General features: G+C 57.3%; 2 protein-coding genes across 3 annotated transcripts in view; one reads left to right on the top strand and one right to left on the bottom strand.

The window, feature by feature from the left end:
- The window catches only part of TIMM44 (translocase of inner mitochondrial membrane 44), an 11708-nt gene extending 3972 nt beyond the window's left edge, over window positions 1-7736 (top strand). For both annotated transcript variants that reach the window (XM_032974027.2, XM_032974029.2), the window contains exons 5-13: window positions 466-615; window positions 978-1117; window positions 1724-1809; window positions 4077-4169; window positions 4290-4414; window positions 4655-4705; window positions 5759-5848; window positions 6781-6891; window positions 7003-7736. In XM_032974027.2, coding sequence (XP_032829918.1) covers window positions 466-615; window positions 978-1117; window positions 1724-1809; window positions 4077-4169; window positions 4290-4414; window positions 4655-4705; window positions 5759-5848; window positions 6781-6891; window positions 7003-7122 — 966 coding nt within the window. In that variant the 3' untranslated portion in view covers window positions 7123-7736. The remainder of the gene's footprint in view (window positions 1-465; window positions 616-977; window positions 1118-1723; window positions 1810-4076; window positions 4170-4289; window positions 4415-4654; window positions 4706-5758; window positions 5849-6780; window positions 6892-7002) is intronic.
- LOC116953636 (semaphorin-6D-like) overlaps window positions 7617-19365 on the bottom strand; it is a 24893-nt gene continuing 13144 nt past the window's right edge. Inside the window, exons 12-18 of the mRNA XM_076051854.1 lie at window positions 17894-18049; window positions 17125-17295; window positions 16671-16805; window positions 15795-15875; window positions 11876-11934; window positions 11156-11176; window positions 7617-10875 (exon numbers count right to left, since the gene is read on the bottom strand). Of these exons, the coding sequence (XP_075907969.1) occupies window positions 9800-10875; window positions 11156-11176; window positions 11876-11934; window positions 15795-15875; window positions 16671-16805; window positions 17125-17295; window positions 17894-18049 (1699 nt within the window). The 3' untranslated portion in view covers window positions 7617-9799. The remainder of the gene's footprint in view (window positions 10876-11155; window positions 11177-11875; window positions 11935-15794; window positions 15876-16670; window positions 16806-17124; window positions 17296-17893; window positions 18050-19365) is intronic.

The following is a 19365-nucleotide window of genomic DNA, read 5'->3' as shown; positions in this document are numbered from 1 at the left end:
TGGTGTAGCCCTGTACACGTGTGTGTGCGACTATGCCACAGGGCTTTGAGGAGGTGGGTGTATTTCAGTGCGTGTATGAATGTGTGTGTAATTGCCCAAGCAGTCTGTTAAGGCTATACAGGGGATCTTTGGCTTTGTAATTGAGGAGCGGTGGAACAGTAGTAAGAACACTGTGCTACGAACCCGGAAACCTGAGTTCGATTCCCGCTTACAGGCAACATCAACAACAATGACGATTATCTGAACCAGTCCTGGGCCTCTCCTAGGTTGACAGATCCTCAAATGAATACCTGGTGCGTTGTGTAAAAAAATCACCACTTGGGGAACATAGGCAGCCAGGAATGGCATTGGCCACCTACCACGTCGTGTGCCGTGCCGGCCTTCAAAGGCACTGCTAGCATGCAGCACTTGCCCCAAAAGTCTGTTTAAGACTATATGGGGGATCTTTGTGTAACTGTGCCGTAGGGCTTTGAGGAGGTGGGTAAGACCGATATTGGGAAGAGGCTCAAGGAGGGGGTGGAGGGAGCCGCCCGCACCGCCAAGGACTCTGCGCAGTCCGTGTCGCGGAGCGGGGAGATGCTGGGGAAGACGTCGGCATTCCGCGCAATCTCACAGGTACTGACGGCGTCACACCCGACGTCACACCCGGCTTCTCACCAACACGCATCGACACACCAACACCCACAGCAATACAGCCCAACGCACCAACGTACACATGAACACACACACACAAATGCACACCCACAGACAGCAATCATTGCCGCCCCCCCCCCTCCCCCTACTACGGGAACTTGGCAGGACCCTCTGGAAAAAGAGTCCTTATGCTCAGCGGGGTTTTCCTGGGTAAACACGAGTTACAAATGAAAACCAACAGTAAAACTCCCAACACACATCAACTCACGGAAGCACACACACACCGATCAACAAAACGCACACGCGCCAGCGCATCTTGGTGAGTTTGCTGGTTTGTGGTGTAGAGCGTGGAGTCGGTGAAGAGGGAGATCGACGACAGCGTGCTGGGCCGCACCGGCAGCTACCGGCCCCCGGGGGTGCTGAGGAAGCGAAGCGAGGGCGCCGCCGACAAGGATACGGAGGAGAAGATCTTCTCGGCCAACACGTGAGACACGCGGCGGCAGCCGCAGCTACGGCGTGAAGCACCAGGGGTGGCGTGACACACAAGACACGGAGACACGGAGAGACGCACGAGACACAGCGATGGTGGTGGTGTACACCAGTCTGCTTAATGCGGTGTGCCTGTATGCTGTGTGTGCTGTATGATGCATACTATGTGCATGTGTGGTGTATGATGCGTATTGTGTGCCTGTATGCTGTGTGTGCTGTATTATGCATACTGTGTGCATGTGTGGTGTATGATGTGTACTGTGTGCCTGTATGTTGTGGGTGCTATAAGATGCGTACTGTGTGCCTGGATGCTGTGGGTGTTGTATGATGCATACTGTGTATCTGTGTGCTGTATGATGCATACTGTGTGCATGTGTGGTGTATGATGCGTACTGTGTGCCCGTATGCTGTGGGTGCTGTATGGTGCGTACTGTGTGCTGTATGATGCGTACTGTGTGCCTGTATGCCGTGTGTGCTGTATGATGCGTACTGTGTGCCTGTATGCCGTGTGTGCCTGTATGCCATGTGTGCTGTATGATGCACGCTGTGTGCCTGTATGCCATGTGTGCTGTATGATGCATGCTGTGTACCTGTGTCCCAGAGAGGCGATGGGTGTGGTGCTACACAAGGACTCACGTTGGTATCAACAGTGGAGGGAGTTCCGCGATGGGAACGTCGTCTTCAACAGTGAGACTCCGTCCCTAATCCTAGCCTCACCCCAACCCTAACCTCACCCTTCCTCACCCTTCGTGCATTGTGATTGTGGTTGTAGTGGATAGTGAGTGTGGTTGTAGTGGATAGTGAGTGTGGTTGTAGTGGATAGTGAGTGTGGTTGTAGTGGATAGCGAGTGTGGTAGTAGTGGATAGTGAGTGTGGTAGTAGTGGATAGTGAGTGTGGTTGTAGTGGATAGCGAGTGTGGTAGTAGTGGATAGTGAGTGTGGTAGTAGTGGATAGTGAGTGTGGTTGTAGTGGATAGTGAGTGTGGTAGTAGTGGATAGTGAGTGTGGTTGTAGTGGATAGTGAGTGTGGTTGTAGTGGATAGTGAGTGTGGTTGTAGTGGATAGTGAGTGTGGTTGTAGTCGATAGTGAGTGTGGTTGTAGTGGATAGTGAGTGTGGTTGTAGTGGATAGTGAGTGTGGTTGTAGTGGATAGTGAGTGTGGTAGTAGTGGATAGTGAGTGTGGTTGTAGTGGATAGTGAGTGTGGTTGTAGTGGATAGTGAGTGTGGTAGTGGTGGATAGTGAGTGTGGTAGTAGTGGATAGTGAGTGTGGTTGTAGTGGATAGTGAGTGTGGTAGTAGTGGATAGTGAGTGTGGTAGTAGTGGATAGTGAGTGTGGTTGTAGTGGATAGTGAGTGTGGTAGTGGTGGATAGCGAGTGTGGTTGTAGTGGATAGTGAGTGTGGTAGTAGTGGATAGTGAGTGTGGTTGTAGTGGATAGCGAGTGTGGTAGTGGTGGATAGCGAGTGTGGTAGTGGTGGATAGCGAGTGTGGTAGCGGTGGATAGCGAGTGTGGTTGTGGTGGATAGCGAGTGTGGTAATGGTGGATAGTGAGTGTGGTAATAGTGGATAGTGAGTGTGGTAGTAGTGGGTAGTGAGTGTGGTAGTGGTGGATAGTGAGTGTGGTAGTGGTGGATAGTGAGTGTGGTTGAAGTGGATAGTGAGTGTGGTTGAAGTGGATAGTGAGTGTGGTTGTAGTGGATACTGAGTGTGGTAGTAGTGGATAGTGAGTGTGGTAGTAGTGGATAGTGAGTGTGGTAGTGGGGGATAGCGAGTGTGGTTGTAGTGGATAGTGAGTGTGGTAGTAGTGGATAGTGAGTGTGGTTGTAGTGGATAGTGAGTGTGGTAGTGGTGGATAGCGAGTGTGGTAGTAGTGGATAGTGAGTGTGGTAGCGGTGGATAGTGAGTGTGGTTGAAGTGGATAGTGAGTGTGGTTGAAGTGGATAGTGAGTGTGGTTGTAGTGGATACTGAGTGTGGTAGTAGTGGATAGTGAGTGTGGTTGTAGTGGATAGTGAGTGTGGTAGTGGTGGATAGTGAGTGTGGTAGTGGTGGATAGTGAGTGTGGTTGTAGTGGATAGTGAGTGTGGTTGTAGTGGATAGTGAGTGTGGTTGTAGTGGATAGTGAGTGTGGTAGTGGTGGATAGTGAGTGTGGTGGTAGTGGATAGTGAGTGTGGTAGAAGTGGATAGTGAGTGTGGTTGTAGTGGATAGTGAGTGTGGTTGTAGTGGATACTGAGTGTGGTTGTAGTGGATAGCGAGTGTGGTTGTAGTGGATAGCGAGTGTGGTAGTAGTGGATAGTGAGTGTGGTAGTAGTGGATAGTGAGTGTGGTTGTAGTGGATAGCGAGTGTGGTTGTAGTGGATAGCGAGTGTGGTTGTAGTGGATAGTGAGTGTGGTTGTAGTGGATAGTGAGTGTGGTTATAGTGGATAGCGAGTGTGGTTGTAGTGGATAGTGAGTGTGGTTGTAGTGGATAGCGAGTGTGGTTGTAGTGGATAGTGAGTGTGGTTGTAGTGGATAGCAAGTGTGGTTGTAGTGGATAGTGAGTGTGGTTGTCCTAGTTCAGGGGTCGGAAACTGAAATAACAAGAAGCGCAAATTTTTTCGAGTTTGTTATAAACAACCTTCAATATTTAAAGAGCCACAATCCATTTGAAAACGAGACGGTGGTCCTTCATAAATGATGTCACAAGCAGTCCTTAAAGAGCCGCACATTGCCGAACCCTGTCCTAGATTGTGGAGATTTCGTAACGTTGCCGTGGTTAACGTTACCGCAGCCCTTACAGCAACTATTGTGGGTGGTCTTGGAGCAGTGTGTGTGGTGGGGCTCGCTGTGCGTGCGCGTGGTGTAAAGTGTGGTGAGACCACCGTGGTGCTGCTGTGTCGGTTGCGGTGTCGGCACGGCGAGTGAAGCTGTGAGCGTGCGCCGCGTCACTGCACCGCGTGGGCCGTGTTGCAGGGTTCTTTGAGATGAAGATGCGTTACGACGAGAGTGACAACGCTATGATCCGCGCGTCACGCACCCTCACCGACAAAGTCTCCCAGCTCGTCGGTGAGTAATCTCTTTCTCTCTCTCTCCCTCTCGGCCTCGGAGAGGTTTGAAGTCCGATTCCGCCCGCATCATTAAAGAGCAGGGGGTGAAGCGTCTGCCGTGTCCGTGCTCTGCTGGCAGGGGGACTTTTCTCCAAGACGGAGATGTCCGAGGTGCTCACAGAGATCCTCAAGGTGGACCCCACCTTCGACAAGGAGCGGTTCCTCATGCAGTGCGAGAAGGACATCATCCCCAACGTGCTGGAGGTGTGCTCACTCGCTCGCCCAAATTCTTACTCCGCTCACCCAGCACCTCGTTCACTCGCCCAGTACCTTGTTTGCTTACGCAGAAGAACTTTGCTCGCTCGCCTGGAATTTCCCTCACCAAAAACCTCAGTCGCTCACCTAGAACCCCACTTATCCAGAACCTCCCTCGCTCATCCATATCCTCACTCTTCCACCCAGGACCTCGCTCGCTCACCTGCATGTCTCCGTGTCTCTGCCCAGGCGATGTTGCGGGGACAGTTGGACGTGCTGCAGGACTGGTGCTACCAGGCGGTGAGTCTGCCCTGCTCTCCCTGTCATTCTCCAATACCCAGGCCCCCTCTGAGCACAGCGCAGCGTAACACCCAAACTCATCCGCCCGAGTCTCTCTCACGTATGGCTGGAGGAGGAATCATCATCACCAGCCAGTGTCTATCCACTGCTGGATAAAGGCCTCCCCACACCCATCGCCATCTCTCAATCCAGTTTTGCTACAAATCTGTCTCACATAGACATGAACTTATTTAATCACTCCAACTCTGTGGTGGATAGCAACCTTGTAAGTCTATGTACAGATGAGTTTAGCTAGCAAATGGCTTCAGTTGATGTGGGGTGGATTTCTGCTTCAAAGCCTCCCATTGAATGTTGAGTTCTACTCTGTGGTCCTCACATAGTGATGCATAAACTCACACGGAGGCTCATAGAGTCACACAGAGACCTGCACAGAGACTCGGTCTTAGAGCAGGGCTTCCAAAACTCCAGTCCTTTAGACTTGTTCTACATGTCTCACGTGACGTGTAAAGCAATCAACGGCATCTGCGGCAAGGGAGACCCAATTCAAATTAACATTGAGGTCATGATAAAGGTTTTTGGGATAGATCTCGTTATTATAAATGTGTCGCAACCCTCCACCACCCGACACGGCCAATCAGTAAAAAATGTGTCACGTTAACAAAACGCCGATTAGTAACTTCTTCAGCCCACCGGTGCGTTTGAAGAGTGAATCCACAACATTTAGAATTTGAGTACTGGTCGCGAAAGCCGACGTGTAAAACTGTTTGGAATGTTGGCGTTTGCCAAAATCTCTTGCCATTGCGGGCGGTAGTGCGGTGGCGACACTCGTGTCTCGCAAGCAAGAAACCTGGGTTCAACTCCCGACTCAGGCATCTGCGTGGAGTTTGAATGTTCTCTCTATGTTGTTCTGCATGACTTCCGTCGATAAAACAAACAAAAGAGCATCTAATGTAACTTGTAGTGGCCAAACATTGCAATGCTGAAATGAGTAACTTGGGATTTCATGGGGGGGGGGCGGGTCGGTTTTTTGTGCGCGTGTTTGGTATCTCACAGACGTACAGTCAGCTCGCTCACCCCATCAAGCAGGCCAAGGCCATGGGCTGCTCCTTCCACTCGCGCATCCTTGACATCGACAACATTGACGTGAGTTCCCCTCCTCCTCCCTGTCGTCGTTGTCACCGCGTCTCGGAACCGCGTGCTTTGTCCTGTATGCTAGTGCCTGAATGCCACGAGCCGTGTGCTACGAGCCGTGTGCTACGGGCTGTATGCTGAGCTATAACCTTTGTGCTGTCCTATGAACCTGTGTTTTTGCTATGCTGTAGTCTGTTTTCTGTGTCCTGCGACTCACTGGTCAACTCCCGCTCTGCTGCGTGCATCCATTGTGTCCGGGTGTCACCACGTGTCTCTGCGGTTCACCGCGTCTCTCGGCATCTCCACGCGTGTTACCGTGCATCTCCACGCGTGTTACCGTGCATCTCCACGCCTGTTACCGTGCATCTCCACGCGTGTTACCGTGCATCTCCACGCGTGTTACCGTGCATCTCCACGCGTGTGACCGTGCATCTCCACGCGTGTTACCGTGCATCTCCACGCGTGTTACCGTGCATCTCCACGCGTGTTACCGTGCATCTCCACGCGTGTTACCGTGCATCTCCACGCGTGTTAACGTGCATCTCCACGCGTGTTACCGTGCATCTCCACGCGTGTGACCGTGCATCTCCACGCGTGTTACCGTGCATCTCCACGCGTGTTACCGTGCATCTCCACGCGTGTTACCGTGCATCTCCACGCGTGTTACCGTGCATCTCCACGCGTGTTAACGTGCATCTCCACGCGTGTTACCGTGCATCTCCACGCGTGTTACCGTGCATCTGCACGCGTGTTACCGTGCATCTGCACGCGTGTTACCGTGCATCTCCACGCGTGTTACCGTGCATCTCCACGCGTGTTACCGTGCATCTCCACGCGTGTTACCGTGCATCTCCACGCGTGTTACCGTGCATCTCCACGCGTGTGACCGTGCATCTCCACGCGTGTGACCGTGCGACGCTGTGTGTATCCGCGCGTACACGCAGCTGGCGATGGGGAAGCTGATGGAGCAGGGCCCCGTGCTCATCATCACCTTCCAGGCTCAGCTCGTGCTGGTGCTACGAGACTCGAAGGGGCAGACGGTGGAGGGCGACCCCGTGCGTACCCACAACCTCTCACCCCCCCCGCAGGGAGTTAAAGGAGCGCGCGTGCGGTTTAAAGTCCGCGCGGTTTAACGCCCCCCCCCCCTCCCACCCGTGTGTCTGCAGGACAAGGTGGTGCGCATGCTGTACGTGTGGGCTCTGTGCCGTGACCAGGAGGAGCTCAATCCTCTGGCTGCATGGCGCCTCCTGGACATCTCGGCCTCCAGCTCGGAACAGATCCTCTGATCGCTCACCCCGCTCCCGGCCCCGCTCCCGGCTCCACAACGGCGACTCCATCTTGGCTCCGGTTTAGTCAGAGCTCCGATACTGTAGCTCGTAGGGTGTGCCGCCGCCGCCGGTAGTGGTGGTTGGTGGTGGTGGGAGGGGGAGGTTTAGCCGAGCGTGTGCACTGCTATGGGGTGGGGGGGGGGGGGGGGGGCACGGTACGGGTGAAGGTGCAGCCCTGAAATTGCTTACTCGAGCCACTGCTGGCGGAAAGGCCTCCACTACAGGGAGCTCTAAAGAGAGCCCGAACAGGGGATATTCTGCCTACTTCTCCACACTGGCCCGACATCTTGGAAGAGGTGGAAAGTGGACGCGATTCGTAATGATTCCTCCCCTCTCCTCCTCCTCCTCCTCCTCCGTGTAGCGCGGGGGCCCAGGCTGCACTAGCGGGCAGCTTGTGTCACGTTTATTGCGACCTTGCCCGGCCCGATACTGCCAAGATGAGGACGACACCATTTTTTATTGATTGATTTTTTTAATGTAAAAAATAGTGCTATGTTGGAAGAGAATGGTTATTATTATTATCACAGTCATAATGCGCTATACATGAAGCTATTAAAACAGGCGAAACGCGAGCTGGCTGATGATTCTGCTGTGTCGACGCGACACGGACTCTGCGCCGCTCGGATTGGGATTGCTACCTCCACCCACCGCTTTCCCCCTGGGCCCCGTGACGACGGAGCCCGTGTAAACACGCAGCGGCGGTGCCTGCAATTACAGCAACACCCACTCCACTCCATTGTGCTCAACTCCACTCAATGGGTCCATATATTTCTGGCGGCAGCCATCCTCTACTACTGTTGGCGATCACCGTCATGTCCCATCCATCGGCGCATCTTCGTCTCGTGCGTCCTGGGATGTGATGTATTTGATTAGCACGAGCAGGGCCATCCATAGGGGGGTGTGGGGTCCGGGGCAAATCCCACCATGTGGGAGCCCCCCCTGACGCCTTTAAACTAAACCGGAAGTATTACATCTGACACCACCGTGACGTCGGAAGCACGGGGGGGGGGTCCACCAAAACATGTGATGGTGGACACCGATGAGTGATTGGTCAGTGACACGGAGGTTGCTGACGGCTCCTCGTCTAATCCACTCTCGTCTGGTGTGATAATTTCAGTCCTAGCCTGCATTGTCCACTCCAGTCGAGTGTGCTCCAGTCACCTCTCGTATGCTTCCAGTCCAGTGTCATCTACTCCACTGCAGTGATCCAATCCAATGGAGTGTGAGCAAATTAGTACCCCCTCCCCACCTGCATTATCCAATCTCGTCCAATGTGCTTCTCCAGCCCCCTCTCGTGTGCTCCACTCAATTGTGCTTCAGTCCACCTCGCTCCACTTCATTGTGCCGCAACCCAGTCTGCTCCGCTGAAGCGTTTGCCAACTCCATGGAGACGGGGCGAAGCGTGATCACGACCGCGACGTCCATCACGGCGACGGACTGTGGGCCTGAACCAGGCCCCCTCCGCGTCGGGAGACGTGGTGAGTGGGAAAGTCGCCCTCCCGTGCCGGCGCGGTTCACCCTACGCTCGCCCGACGCGTCGACGGTTCACCCCACGCTCGCCCCCTACTCCGGCGCTGTTCACCCCACGCTCACCCCACGCTCGCCCCCCGCGTTGCGAATTAGCGTACGCGTCTACCCCCCTTCTCCACTGGCACGACCGAACTGCGCCAGGGCCACAGTTGGGCCCACTGGCGTGGGTCAGGAAGCACCAGGATGTGTTTTCCACTGCAGGAACCAAGCCGTGCCGTGAACATTGCACGCACAAAAAATTATTGGCCTCGCTCGGGGCTCTTCGGCCCCGTTTGGTCCGCAGCCAGATTAAGAACTGGTGAGCAAAGTGGTAAAGCCACCCGGACTGCGAGGGACCCCCCCCCACCACGCTGGCGCGGCTCAGATGTTCCAGTGGAAAAGGGGCGGTCGAGTCCCAATGCTACAAGCGCCGCCCGTTACGTTCTCTTGAAGCCGGTTCCATTCAACCTGCAGCTGCTGTTCCACCGACACCAAGACAAAGATGCCTCGTGTAGCCTTACCATACTTCTGGGGCAAATGCTGTTAGCGAGCAGCACATATGAAGTCCGACACGGCACACGAGGGGGTGGGTGGCCAGCACCACGCCTTTGTCTCCCGAGTGGCGATGTTTACACACCGCACCAGGTACTCATTTGAGGTTGAGTCGACGTAGGGGAGGGCCAGGACCGTTTCAGATAATCGTCACCGGTGTTTATGGCCGCGAGCCGAAATCGAACTCGGGTCGCCGGGTTTGTAGCGCCGCCCTTGAACCACTACACTACCACTCCCTAGACACCAACACCAATATTGGTGTTGGTGCTCACGCGCGCACATACAGGCCCGCGCACTCCAATCGCTATTGCACGCACACATAGCTGTGTGCTCGTTTCACCATTCTGCCAGGAGCTCGCGTGTTCCCCTTTATTTTTGCCGGCGCCTCCCGCCGTTTATCCGGCATGAGGCGCCGGCGCCCGAAGCCCTTGGTCGCGGCGCTGCGTGGCGCCGTCCGGCGTCGACCACCGCCGATGTTCGATGATCGCGCCTCCGGGGCGCCGGCTCCGACGCCTCCGACGGCTCCACAACGTCCCCGGGCCGGGCGGGCGCTCCCCCCGTCCGCTCCCGGCGCTTAGCGTCCGCACAGCAACGCTGCGCGCCCGGCGGAGGAGGAGGAGGAGACCGGCGCGCGGGGTGGGGGAGCGCCGGCGGGAGGAGCTGGCGGGGGAGTGGCGCCCGGCGGCTTCGGGGCCGGCGCCGGCTTGACCGCTGCGGTTCTGCGCGCGCCGAGACGCGGGAACGCGGCGACCTGGGGGGGGCCGGGTTCACGAGCCGCCCCCCTCCCAGACGAGGCTGACCCCCGCGCGCCGCGAGGGAGGGGGGGCCACGCGGAGGGGCGCGGCGGGGAGCGCGACGGGGGACGCGAGCGGTGCCGGCGGAGCGGAGCGCCCGACCGCTCGGGCGGCGCGCACGGCAAACGGCCACCCGGGCGGGGACGGCGCCCGTCTCCCAGGATGCACTGCGTCACTTGACCGGTCTCCTGCAGCTTCCTGAGCAGTTCCTCGAGCGCCAGGCTGGGTGCGCTCGCTCGCTCGGCGTGGCCCTGCTGCCCGGGGTCCCCCGTGGTCGTCGCGTCGGACCCAGCGCTCTTCTGGGGCCAAACGGTGAAAGCGACGGCGGCGGCCGCGGCGGTCGCGGCGGGCGACGGCCGCGGCCGGGGGTCCGCGGCGCCGCCCCCGCCTCCCGTCTTCCTGCGCGTCGCGGGCGGCGTCGACTCGGGGGTGGGCAGCGCCGCCAGCTCGGGGAGGGGGCGGCCGCCGGCGCGGGGGAACGGCGGGGGAAGCCCCCCCGCCCACTCGAGCGCCGTCACGTCCACCTTGCCGACGGCCATGAGCGGCACGAGCAGCGCGGCCGACCTGGCCACGGCGTCGACCTTGCCCCGCGCGGCGCCCTCCAGCAGCAGCTCCTCGAGCAGTCGCGAACGGGCGTAGGGCCCCGGCGGCCCCGGGCCCGCGCCCGGGGCCGGCGCCGCGGGCGGCGGCTTGCGCGGCCGCTCGGGCCGCCGGGGCCGGCAGCGGCGGAAGAGGCAGACGGTGGCGACGCAGGAGAGCGCCGCGCCGAGAGTGAAGGCGCCGAGCAGGCAGAGCCATACGATGCCGGCGGGGACGCGGCCCGGGGAGGAGGAGACCCGCGGCTCGCGGATCGCTCCTGTGGCGGCACGCACGGCGCCAGCGGTCACTCGCGATACGCGGGATGCTCGCTATTCACACTTGGCACTCGCTTCACAGTCATTGCACTTGACGTTACTCACACTTGACACTGCGCAATCACGCTTCAGACTTGACACGACTGGTACTTGACACGACTCGCACTTGACATGACTCACGCACTCACTTCACAATCGCTACTCACAGTTGACACTAAACGCAGGACACTCACTACTCGTACACCGTGACGCTCCGTGTGATGCTGTGGAGGAGACACTCACCGCTGGACGTCACAACGGAGTCTGTGGAAGCACGGGGTAATGGAGACGCATCATCATCGTCATCATCGTCAACATCGTCGTGGTCATTATCGTCGTCATCGTCGTCGTCATCGTCACCAAAGTCATCATCATTGCAACCACCATCATCATAGTCGTAACCATCGACGTCATCAGCATCGTCACCATCATAACCAGTGCCACCACAATCTCGCACAACCCATTACAATATACACACTTGGCCACTGCACCAAAGTCAAAACACAGCACACACAAATACAAAGATCCACCGTATAGCCTTACCAGACTTGGGGCAAGTGCTATTAGCGACCACCTATCAAGGCCTGCACAGCACACGTGGAGGGGGGTGGTCGGAACCACGCCCGGCCGCCTTTGTCTCCCTAGTGGCGATGTTTACTACACACCGCAACACGTGCTCATTTGAGTTTCCGAGTCCGGTTCAGATAATCGTCACCGGTGTTGGCCGCGAGCGTGAATCGAACTCGGGCCGCCAGATTCATAGCACAGCTCGCGAATCGCTCCACCGCCGCTCCCCAACCACTACCACGGCAACAACAACCGGTGGCGGTGACATCACCACGGCGCTTGTGCCAGGCTATGTGCACGTTAAGGCCACGTGAAGTGTCGATCTACCACAGCACATGGCACAGACAGAGACACTGGACCCCCCCCCCCCCCCTGCAGGGACTGTGGGGGGCTCACCGGCGCAGTCAGGCAGGTTCCCCACGCTCCCCGTGGCGAGGGCTTGCTCCGCCATGGGGCTGGGGGCACAGAGGGGACCCCCCCCCCATCCAGTTAGGCACGGCCCCCCACCGACACCGCCACGCAGCAACCACCCCCAAACATCCCCAAACCATCGCGTCTCAGTGGGGCTGCTGCTGCTGCTGCCGTTTGGTGACGGCGCTGCCAGTGCGTGGCGCTTCGTGTTGTGTGGTGTACTTTGTTTGTGTTGTGTGGTGTACTTTGTTTGTGTTGTGTGGTGTACTGTGTTTGTGTTGTGTGGTGTACGGTGTTTGTGGTGTACGGTGTTTGTGTTGTGTGGTGTACGGTGTTTGTGTTGTGTGGTGTACTGTGTTTGTGTTGTGTGGTGTACGGTGTTCGTGTGGTGTACGATGTTGTGTGTTGTGGTGTACTGTGTTGTGTGGTGTACGGTCTGTGTTGTGTGGTGTACGGTGTTTGTGTTGTGTGGTGTACGGTGTTTGTGGTGTACTGTGTTTGTGGTGTACTGTGTCCGTGGTGTACTGTGTGTGTGGTGTACTGTGTTTGTGGTGTACTGTGTTGTGTGGTGTACGGTCTGTGGTGTACGGTGTTTGTGGTGTACTGTGTTTGTGGTGTACTGTGTTGTGTGGTGTACGGTCTGTGGTGTGGTGTACGGTGTTTGTGGTGTACTGTGTTTGTGTTGTGTGGTGTTTGTGGTGTACTGTGTGTGTGGTGTACGGTGTTTGTGGTGTACAGTGTTTGTGGTGTACTGTGTTTGTGTTGTGTGGTGTTTGTGGTGTACTGTGTGTGTGGTGTACGGTCTGTGTTTGTGGTGTACGGTCTGTGTTGTGTGGTGTAAGGTCTGTGTTTGTGGTGTACGGTGTTTGTGGATAACTGTGTTTGTGGTGTACGGTCTGTGTTTGTGGTGTATGGTCTGTGTTGTGTGGTGTACTGTGTTTGTGGTGTACTGTGTTTGTGGTGTACGGTCTGTGTTTGTGGTGTACGGTCTGTGTTGTGTGGTGTACGGTCTGTGTTTGTGGTGTACGGTCTGTGTTTGTGGTGTACGGTCTGTGTTTGTGGTGTACGTGGGTTATTGAGTGTAATGCGGTGCATGTCGTGTGTGTATTGTGCTGGACTACATAGTGACGGACCAGCGGATGCGAGCCCATGTCCTTGACACCAGGACCTACCGTGGAGCTGATCTGCCCTCTGACCATCGACCAGTCATCTGTAAGATGCGCCTGCCATTTTTCCACTCCGGTGGTGGGTGTACACCAGGACCCCATTCCAACCTAAAGTGGCCTGGTCTCAGTTATCTGATGAAAGTTGCAAGCGAGAATTTCATCATCGCTTGTGGCTGGGATTGGCATCGTCCCCGACTCCTCCTGATGTCGAGGGTAAATGGGCGAGGTTTAGGACTGTGACTCATGCAGCTGCAATGGCTGCTTTGGGTACGTGGTCCAGACCTCCCCAGAGACCCTGGCTGACAGAGGAGGTGTTCAGGATGGTTGAGAAAAAGCGACAGGCCCACTGTCACCGGCTACAGAATCCCACGTCAGAGAATGAGGAGGCTTACCGCAGCCTTCGCTCGGAGGTTCGGAGAGCCGTGAGGCGCTGCAAGGATGGGTGGTGGTCGCGGGTTGCTGAGGAGATGGAGTCTGCCTCAGTGGCCCGTGATCACAAATCTCTATTTAACTCCATCAAAAAAGTAATCTGCAGCGCCACACCTATTACCATCATTAGGGGAAAAAAACGGTGACCCAATCTCTGACCCCCAGGAACAGGTTTGCAGATTTGCTGAGCATTTCTGTGAGGTCCTGGGGGAGGGAAAATCCCTGAACCAGGAAAACATCATGGCACAAAGTGAGGATGACCCTGCTGAGGCTGCGGTGCCTCAAATATTGGAAGAAGTCACCCCCTGCGAGTGGCTGGCTGAGGTGCCATCTATTGAGGAAGTACTGAAGGCGATCCGGAGTCTGAGACCAGGAAAGGCAGCGGGCAGAGATGATCTCCCAAGCGAAATGCTGAGGGAGGGCGGCGTTTGTGCACAGACTGCCCGATATGACATCATAACAACAGTCTGGACCACTGGACGAGTTCCGCAGGATTGAAAGGATGCCCTGGTGGTCCACCTTTTTAAGAAGGGGGACCGCACAGACTGTAACAACTACAGGAGCATCGCACTCCTCAGTGTGCCGGGAAAGGTCCTGGCAAGGATTATTCAACATCGCCTTGCCAGGCACGCTGAGGAGAGGCGTGCGGAGCCCCAATGCGCTTTCAGGATAGAGCGGTCCTGCACAGATGCCATATTTTCTGTCCGTCTGTTACAGCAGAGGTGTAGGGAATTCCAACAAGACCAACATCTCTGCTTTATTGACCTGGTCAAGGCCTATGATACCATCAGTAGGCCTGGGCTCTGGGTTGTTCTTCGTGCTTTTGGAGTACCTGACCCTCTGCTCACAATCATTACGGACCTTCATGATGGTGAGCGGGCCCGGGTAAAACTTCGTGGCCGGGAGTCAGAGCCATTCCCTGTTAACCTTGGGGTGCGTCAGGGATGTCCTCTGGCTCCCACATTATTTAACATCTATTTTGACCACGTAGTTCGTGAAGCCTTCAATAGCTGTACCGGGGGAATCTCCATATGGTACAGATATAATGGGAGGCTGATCGATGCCCGGGTGCGGTCAAGGGATGGCTCCCTATTGCTCAACCACGTTATGTATGCTGATGATTTGGTAATAGCTGCTCATTCAGAGGAGGAGTTGGAGACGCTGCTGCTGAGACTGGAGCGTGCCACTAAGAGGTGGGGCCTTACCATCAGCCCCACCAAAACTAAGCACCTGCCTGGGTATTTTGTACCATCGGACACTCCACCCCCACAACTCCCCATCGGTGATGGGGCAGTTGTGGAGAGAGTGGAGAGTTTCCCATACCTGAGCAGTGTGCTTATGACTGGCTCCAGTTTAACAGCAGAGGTTTCACTCCGAATCAGTCGAGCGGCAATATCTTTTCATCGGTTGCGTAACGCTGTGTGGAAGCTACCTGCTCTGTCGCTCCGCACTAAGCTTCAGGTCTTCTCGGCCACGGTCATTCCCTCCCTTCTCTACGCTTGCGAAACGTGGACCCCCCTAATGGAACATCTTCGCTGGTTGGAAACATTTAGGCTGGCCTGCCTACGATCCATCCTGGGTTTAACCAGACTGGATTGTGTGAGGAGCTCACAAATCTTTGAAAGATCTGGGCAAGGTCCCATCGGTGAGCTCCTCCGGCGGGGAAGGCTACGATGGCTGGGTCATGTAGCCTGCATGCCCAGCCACCGCATGCCAAAACAGCTTTTGTTCGGCCGGATTGAGGGGGCTAAGCGGGCGCGGCACGGGCTAGAGAAGAGATGGAGTGATGTGGTACAGGAGGACGTGGAGCTGAGTGAACTTGCCGATGACTGGTACCAGCGGTGTCAAGATCGGCCTCTGTGGAGGAGGCTCGTGAAGGACGCTACTGGGCAGTTGGAGGTAGTCGCCCTCCAACAACAACGGAGGGCGGAGGAGCAACGCTCAGAACAATGAGCGGAGCGCCAGGTGGCTAAAGCACAGCAGGTTGGCACAGTAGGGGGCACAGGTGGTGCATCAGCCAGTCATCTCAGTCAGTCGACCCGTGGCACCTGGGTCTGCCCCGTGACCTGCCAGCGGCCGTTCGACACTTCACGTGGCCTCAGGGTGCACATAGCCTGGCACAAGTGTCGTGGTGACGTCACCGCCACTTAGTGGCGAATTGCGGTTGTTGTTGGTGCGGTGGGTGCGTGCGGTGTGTGGTGTGTGCGGTGTGTGGTGCAGTGGGTAGTGTGTTGCATGTGGTATGGTGCGGTGCCATCGGTGCGTGTGGTGCGGTGTGTGCGGTGCGTGCGGTACGCGAGCGTCCGCACCTGCCGTGGGACGATGGCGTGACCCGGCTGCAGGTCCCCCCCGACCAGGCGCAGTACGGGTCCCGGGACGCCAGGCAAGCCCTGGGGCCCACGCGAGACGGAGCAGGTCAATACCAGCGTATCTCCTGCACCTTTGCAGTCAGTCCACTACTACTCATCATAATCGATTTTTTGACCAGGCCCATTAACCACCTGGGCCAAAATTGCGTCGGTACCACCCTCCGCTCGAGCCCTGCATGCGGTCTGGGTACCCGCGAGGAACCCACGGGGTACACATGACACATACGGTTTACCCGTATTCTTGTACAGGGACATTGAGTTTTAAAAAAAACATTGTCTTTGTGTTTTTACCGTGTGATAGCACTTTGTAGGATGAACGTTGAGATTTGTAAGGGCACGGGGTGACCAATAAGATCTGAATTGGTGTGTAATAATGTAGGGCACTGATAAGGGGTCGACAGTTGTGCGAACGTGACCCGACTCCCGTCCATCATAGTGAGGCCATGGCCCTGAGACCGACCACCTGGCACAGCGCGGGGCAGCGAGCTGGCGGGGCAGCGGTGAGCGCCGACGTTCGTCCAATGCTGGCGCACGCGGGCAACGTTTATTGTGCCTGGTCGGGTGGTGGCAGGCTCTTGACGACACGAGTTTGGCCACATCGTTCCCAAAGATCAATCTGGGCCGGATTTGTTGTAGGTTTTTTTGCGACAAGAGGGGCCCGGTCATGGGGGGTGGACAGCGTGGGGGTGGGGGGAGTTTGTGGGGGGTGGAGCAAGGGGGTGGGGGGAGTGTGAGAGGAGTGGGTTCACGACGAATTCGTGAGAAGGTGAGCGTGCGCTAGGCGTGTGGTGCGGCGTGCCCTAGCTTGTGCCGCACTTCTTGCAGTCTGCGTGCCGCGCGCAGTGGCTGAGCGGGATGCGTAGCACGCAGGAGGAGAAAGCGAGGAACACGGCGTGGCGCTCCGTGTCCACGAGCAGCGCCCGCACCGCGCGCGGGGACCGCTCGCCACAGCTGTGGGCGGGGGACACGTGATGGCACACACAGCGAGGACACACGGGTGTGGGGCACGGGGGGCACACACGACGTGGGACACATGGGATGACATGGGAGGGGAACATGGGGCGGGGGGCGGTGGATGGGGGGACACGTGGGGAACACGCGGAGGTGGGGGGGGGGATCATGGGAGGGCATACGTGGGGAGAGACGTGGGGAGAGATACTGGGAGGGCATAGAGTGGGACATGGGGACACGAGTTCAATTCCCGCTCAGGGCCAGCTTCAGCGACGAGCGTGTGGACGTGCGGTGCGCCTCCCCCCATGTGTGCACGTACTCGCGGGCGCTGTAGGGCTCGGCCTCCTCGAGCAGCACGGCGCCACCGCCGCCCGGCGGCAGCAGCAGCAGCAGCTTGAGCAGCACGCCGCTCTGCGCCGCGAGCAGCACCACCGTCTCGTTGCCGTGGCGCCCCGCCGTCACGTCCACCGCGATGTGGGTCAGCCGGTAGCTGGGGTCACGCCCGGGGGTCACGCAGAGGTCGCGCGTTAAGATGGATTATTCTGGATCCGGCGTTTTGAGTCCTACGGGGGTCCGAAAGCTGGCGCTCTCTCTATGTGCGGCTGCATGTGTGTGCGTGCATGCACATCTGTGTGTGCGTGCATGATCTCACAGGTGGGGGGTGGTTAGGGCAGCGGTTAGCGCGCTGCGCTATAAACCTAGCGACTCGAGTTCGATTCGTACTCACGGTCAACACCAGTGACGTTTATCTGAACCGGTTCTTGGCGTCCCCTAAGTCGACTCAGCCTGGTGCAATATAAACATCGGCACTGGGGAGACAAAGGCGGCCGGACGTGGTGCTGGCCACCCACCCACTCGTGTGCCCCAGTGCCGGCTTTCGTAGGTCCATTTCCCCAAAAGCCTGTTGAGGCTATACGGGGGATCTTTGTACTTTTCCACAGGTGGTGCATCTGCCAGTCAAGTCTGGCGGTTAACCCATCACACCTGGGGCTGTCCGGCCAGCGAGCCTTCCGCAATTCACGTGCCGGCCTCAGGGTGCACCTAGCCTGGCACGAGCGCTGCGGCGGTGACGTTGTTGCTGTTCTCACCGGGTGCCAGAGCGCACGAACCAGGGCTGCGGGGAGACGGCGGCGACGGCGCGGTGAGCCAGCGGGTGCGTCTTGGCGAAGCTCAGCGCCTCGTCCGGCAGCAGCGGCGAGCGGGGGAACGCAGCCGCCTCCCCCTCTCCCGCACACGCACCGGGCCTGGCGCGAGACGCAGGGGCGAGACGCAGGGGATGAGACGCAGGGGATGAGACGCAGGGGATGAGACGCAGGGGATGAGACGCAGGGGATGAGACGCAGGGCGACACACAGGGTGACGAAAAGACAAAGATCCCCCGTGTAGCCTTCAACAGATTGTTGGGGCAAGTGATGTTAGCAAGTAGCACCTATGTAGACCGGCACGGCACACGAGGGGGTGGTTTGGCCAGCACCACGCCCGGCCGCATTTGTCGATGTTAACACATCACACCAGGTACTCATTTGAGGCTGAGTCGACCTAGGGTAGGCCCAGGACCGGATCAGATAATAGTCGCTCGTGTTAGCCGTGAGCGGGAATCGAACTCGGGTCGCCGGGTTTGTAGCGCAGCTAGCTGACCGCTACACTACAACTCCCCACACACAGGGTGACACACGGTGATTACAGAGTTACACACAGGGTGATACACGGGGTGATACACGGGGTAAGATAATGACACACGGGGTAACAAGGGCTGAGACACGGGAATTAAGAGAACACATTCTCCTGCGGAGGGAGCTGGTAGGAACGTTGGGTTGCTCGGTCAATGGCCAGGGTCAACGGCGGCACCACGTGGTGTATTCCGCAAATATGCCCGACTGTGAGGGCGGGCACAAGCCGGCGTGAGTAGGTTAAACGTTGAGTTTTATAAGGGGACCACGGGGTGACCAGCCCCTCCCCACCCAGCCCCACCCCTCCCACCCCCCACCCAGCCCCACCCTCCCCTCTCCACCCAGCCCCACTCCCATTTTTGGATGCACGACGGACGGACGGACACAATAATCCCCTGTGGGCTGGTGTAACCAGGAGGTTCCTACCAGTATAAGCGCGATTAGACATGTTAGACAGAGAGACATGTTAGACAGAGAAACAGGACACAGGGACACACAAGGGATCACAGCCACATGGCATGATGTCAGGGGCATGGGAATGATGGGAGTGGTGTGATGGCACTGGTGTGATGACACGGTGTGATGGCATGGTGTGATGGGAGTGGTGTGATGGCATGGCGTGATGGCACGGCATGATGGCACGGCGTGATGGCACGGTGTGATGGGAGTGGTATGATGAGAGTGGTGTGATGGCATGGCGTGATGGCACGGTGTGATGGCACGGTGTGATGGGAGTGGTGTAATCGCATGGCGTGATGGCACGGCGTGATGGCACGGTGTGATGGAAGTGGTATGATGAGAGAGAGTGGTGTGATGACACGGCGTGATGGCACGGTGTGATGGCACGGTGTGATGGAAGTGGTATGATGAGAGTGGTGTGATGGCATGAC

The sequence above is a fragment of the Petromyzon marinus genome, chromosome 52 (assembly GCF_048934315.1).
Source record: "Petromyzon marinus isolate PM22_M1 ecotype Great Lakes invasive population chromosome 52, UKy_Petmar_22M1.pri1.0, whole genome shotgun sequence".
Lineage (NCBI taxonomy): Eukaryota > Metazoa > Chordata > Hyperoartia > Petromyzontiformes > Petromyzontidae > Petromyzon > Petromyzon marinus.
The sequence above is the reverse complement of the archived record's forward strand: the minus strand, read 5'-3'. Positions and strand labels throughout refer to the sequence as shown.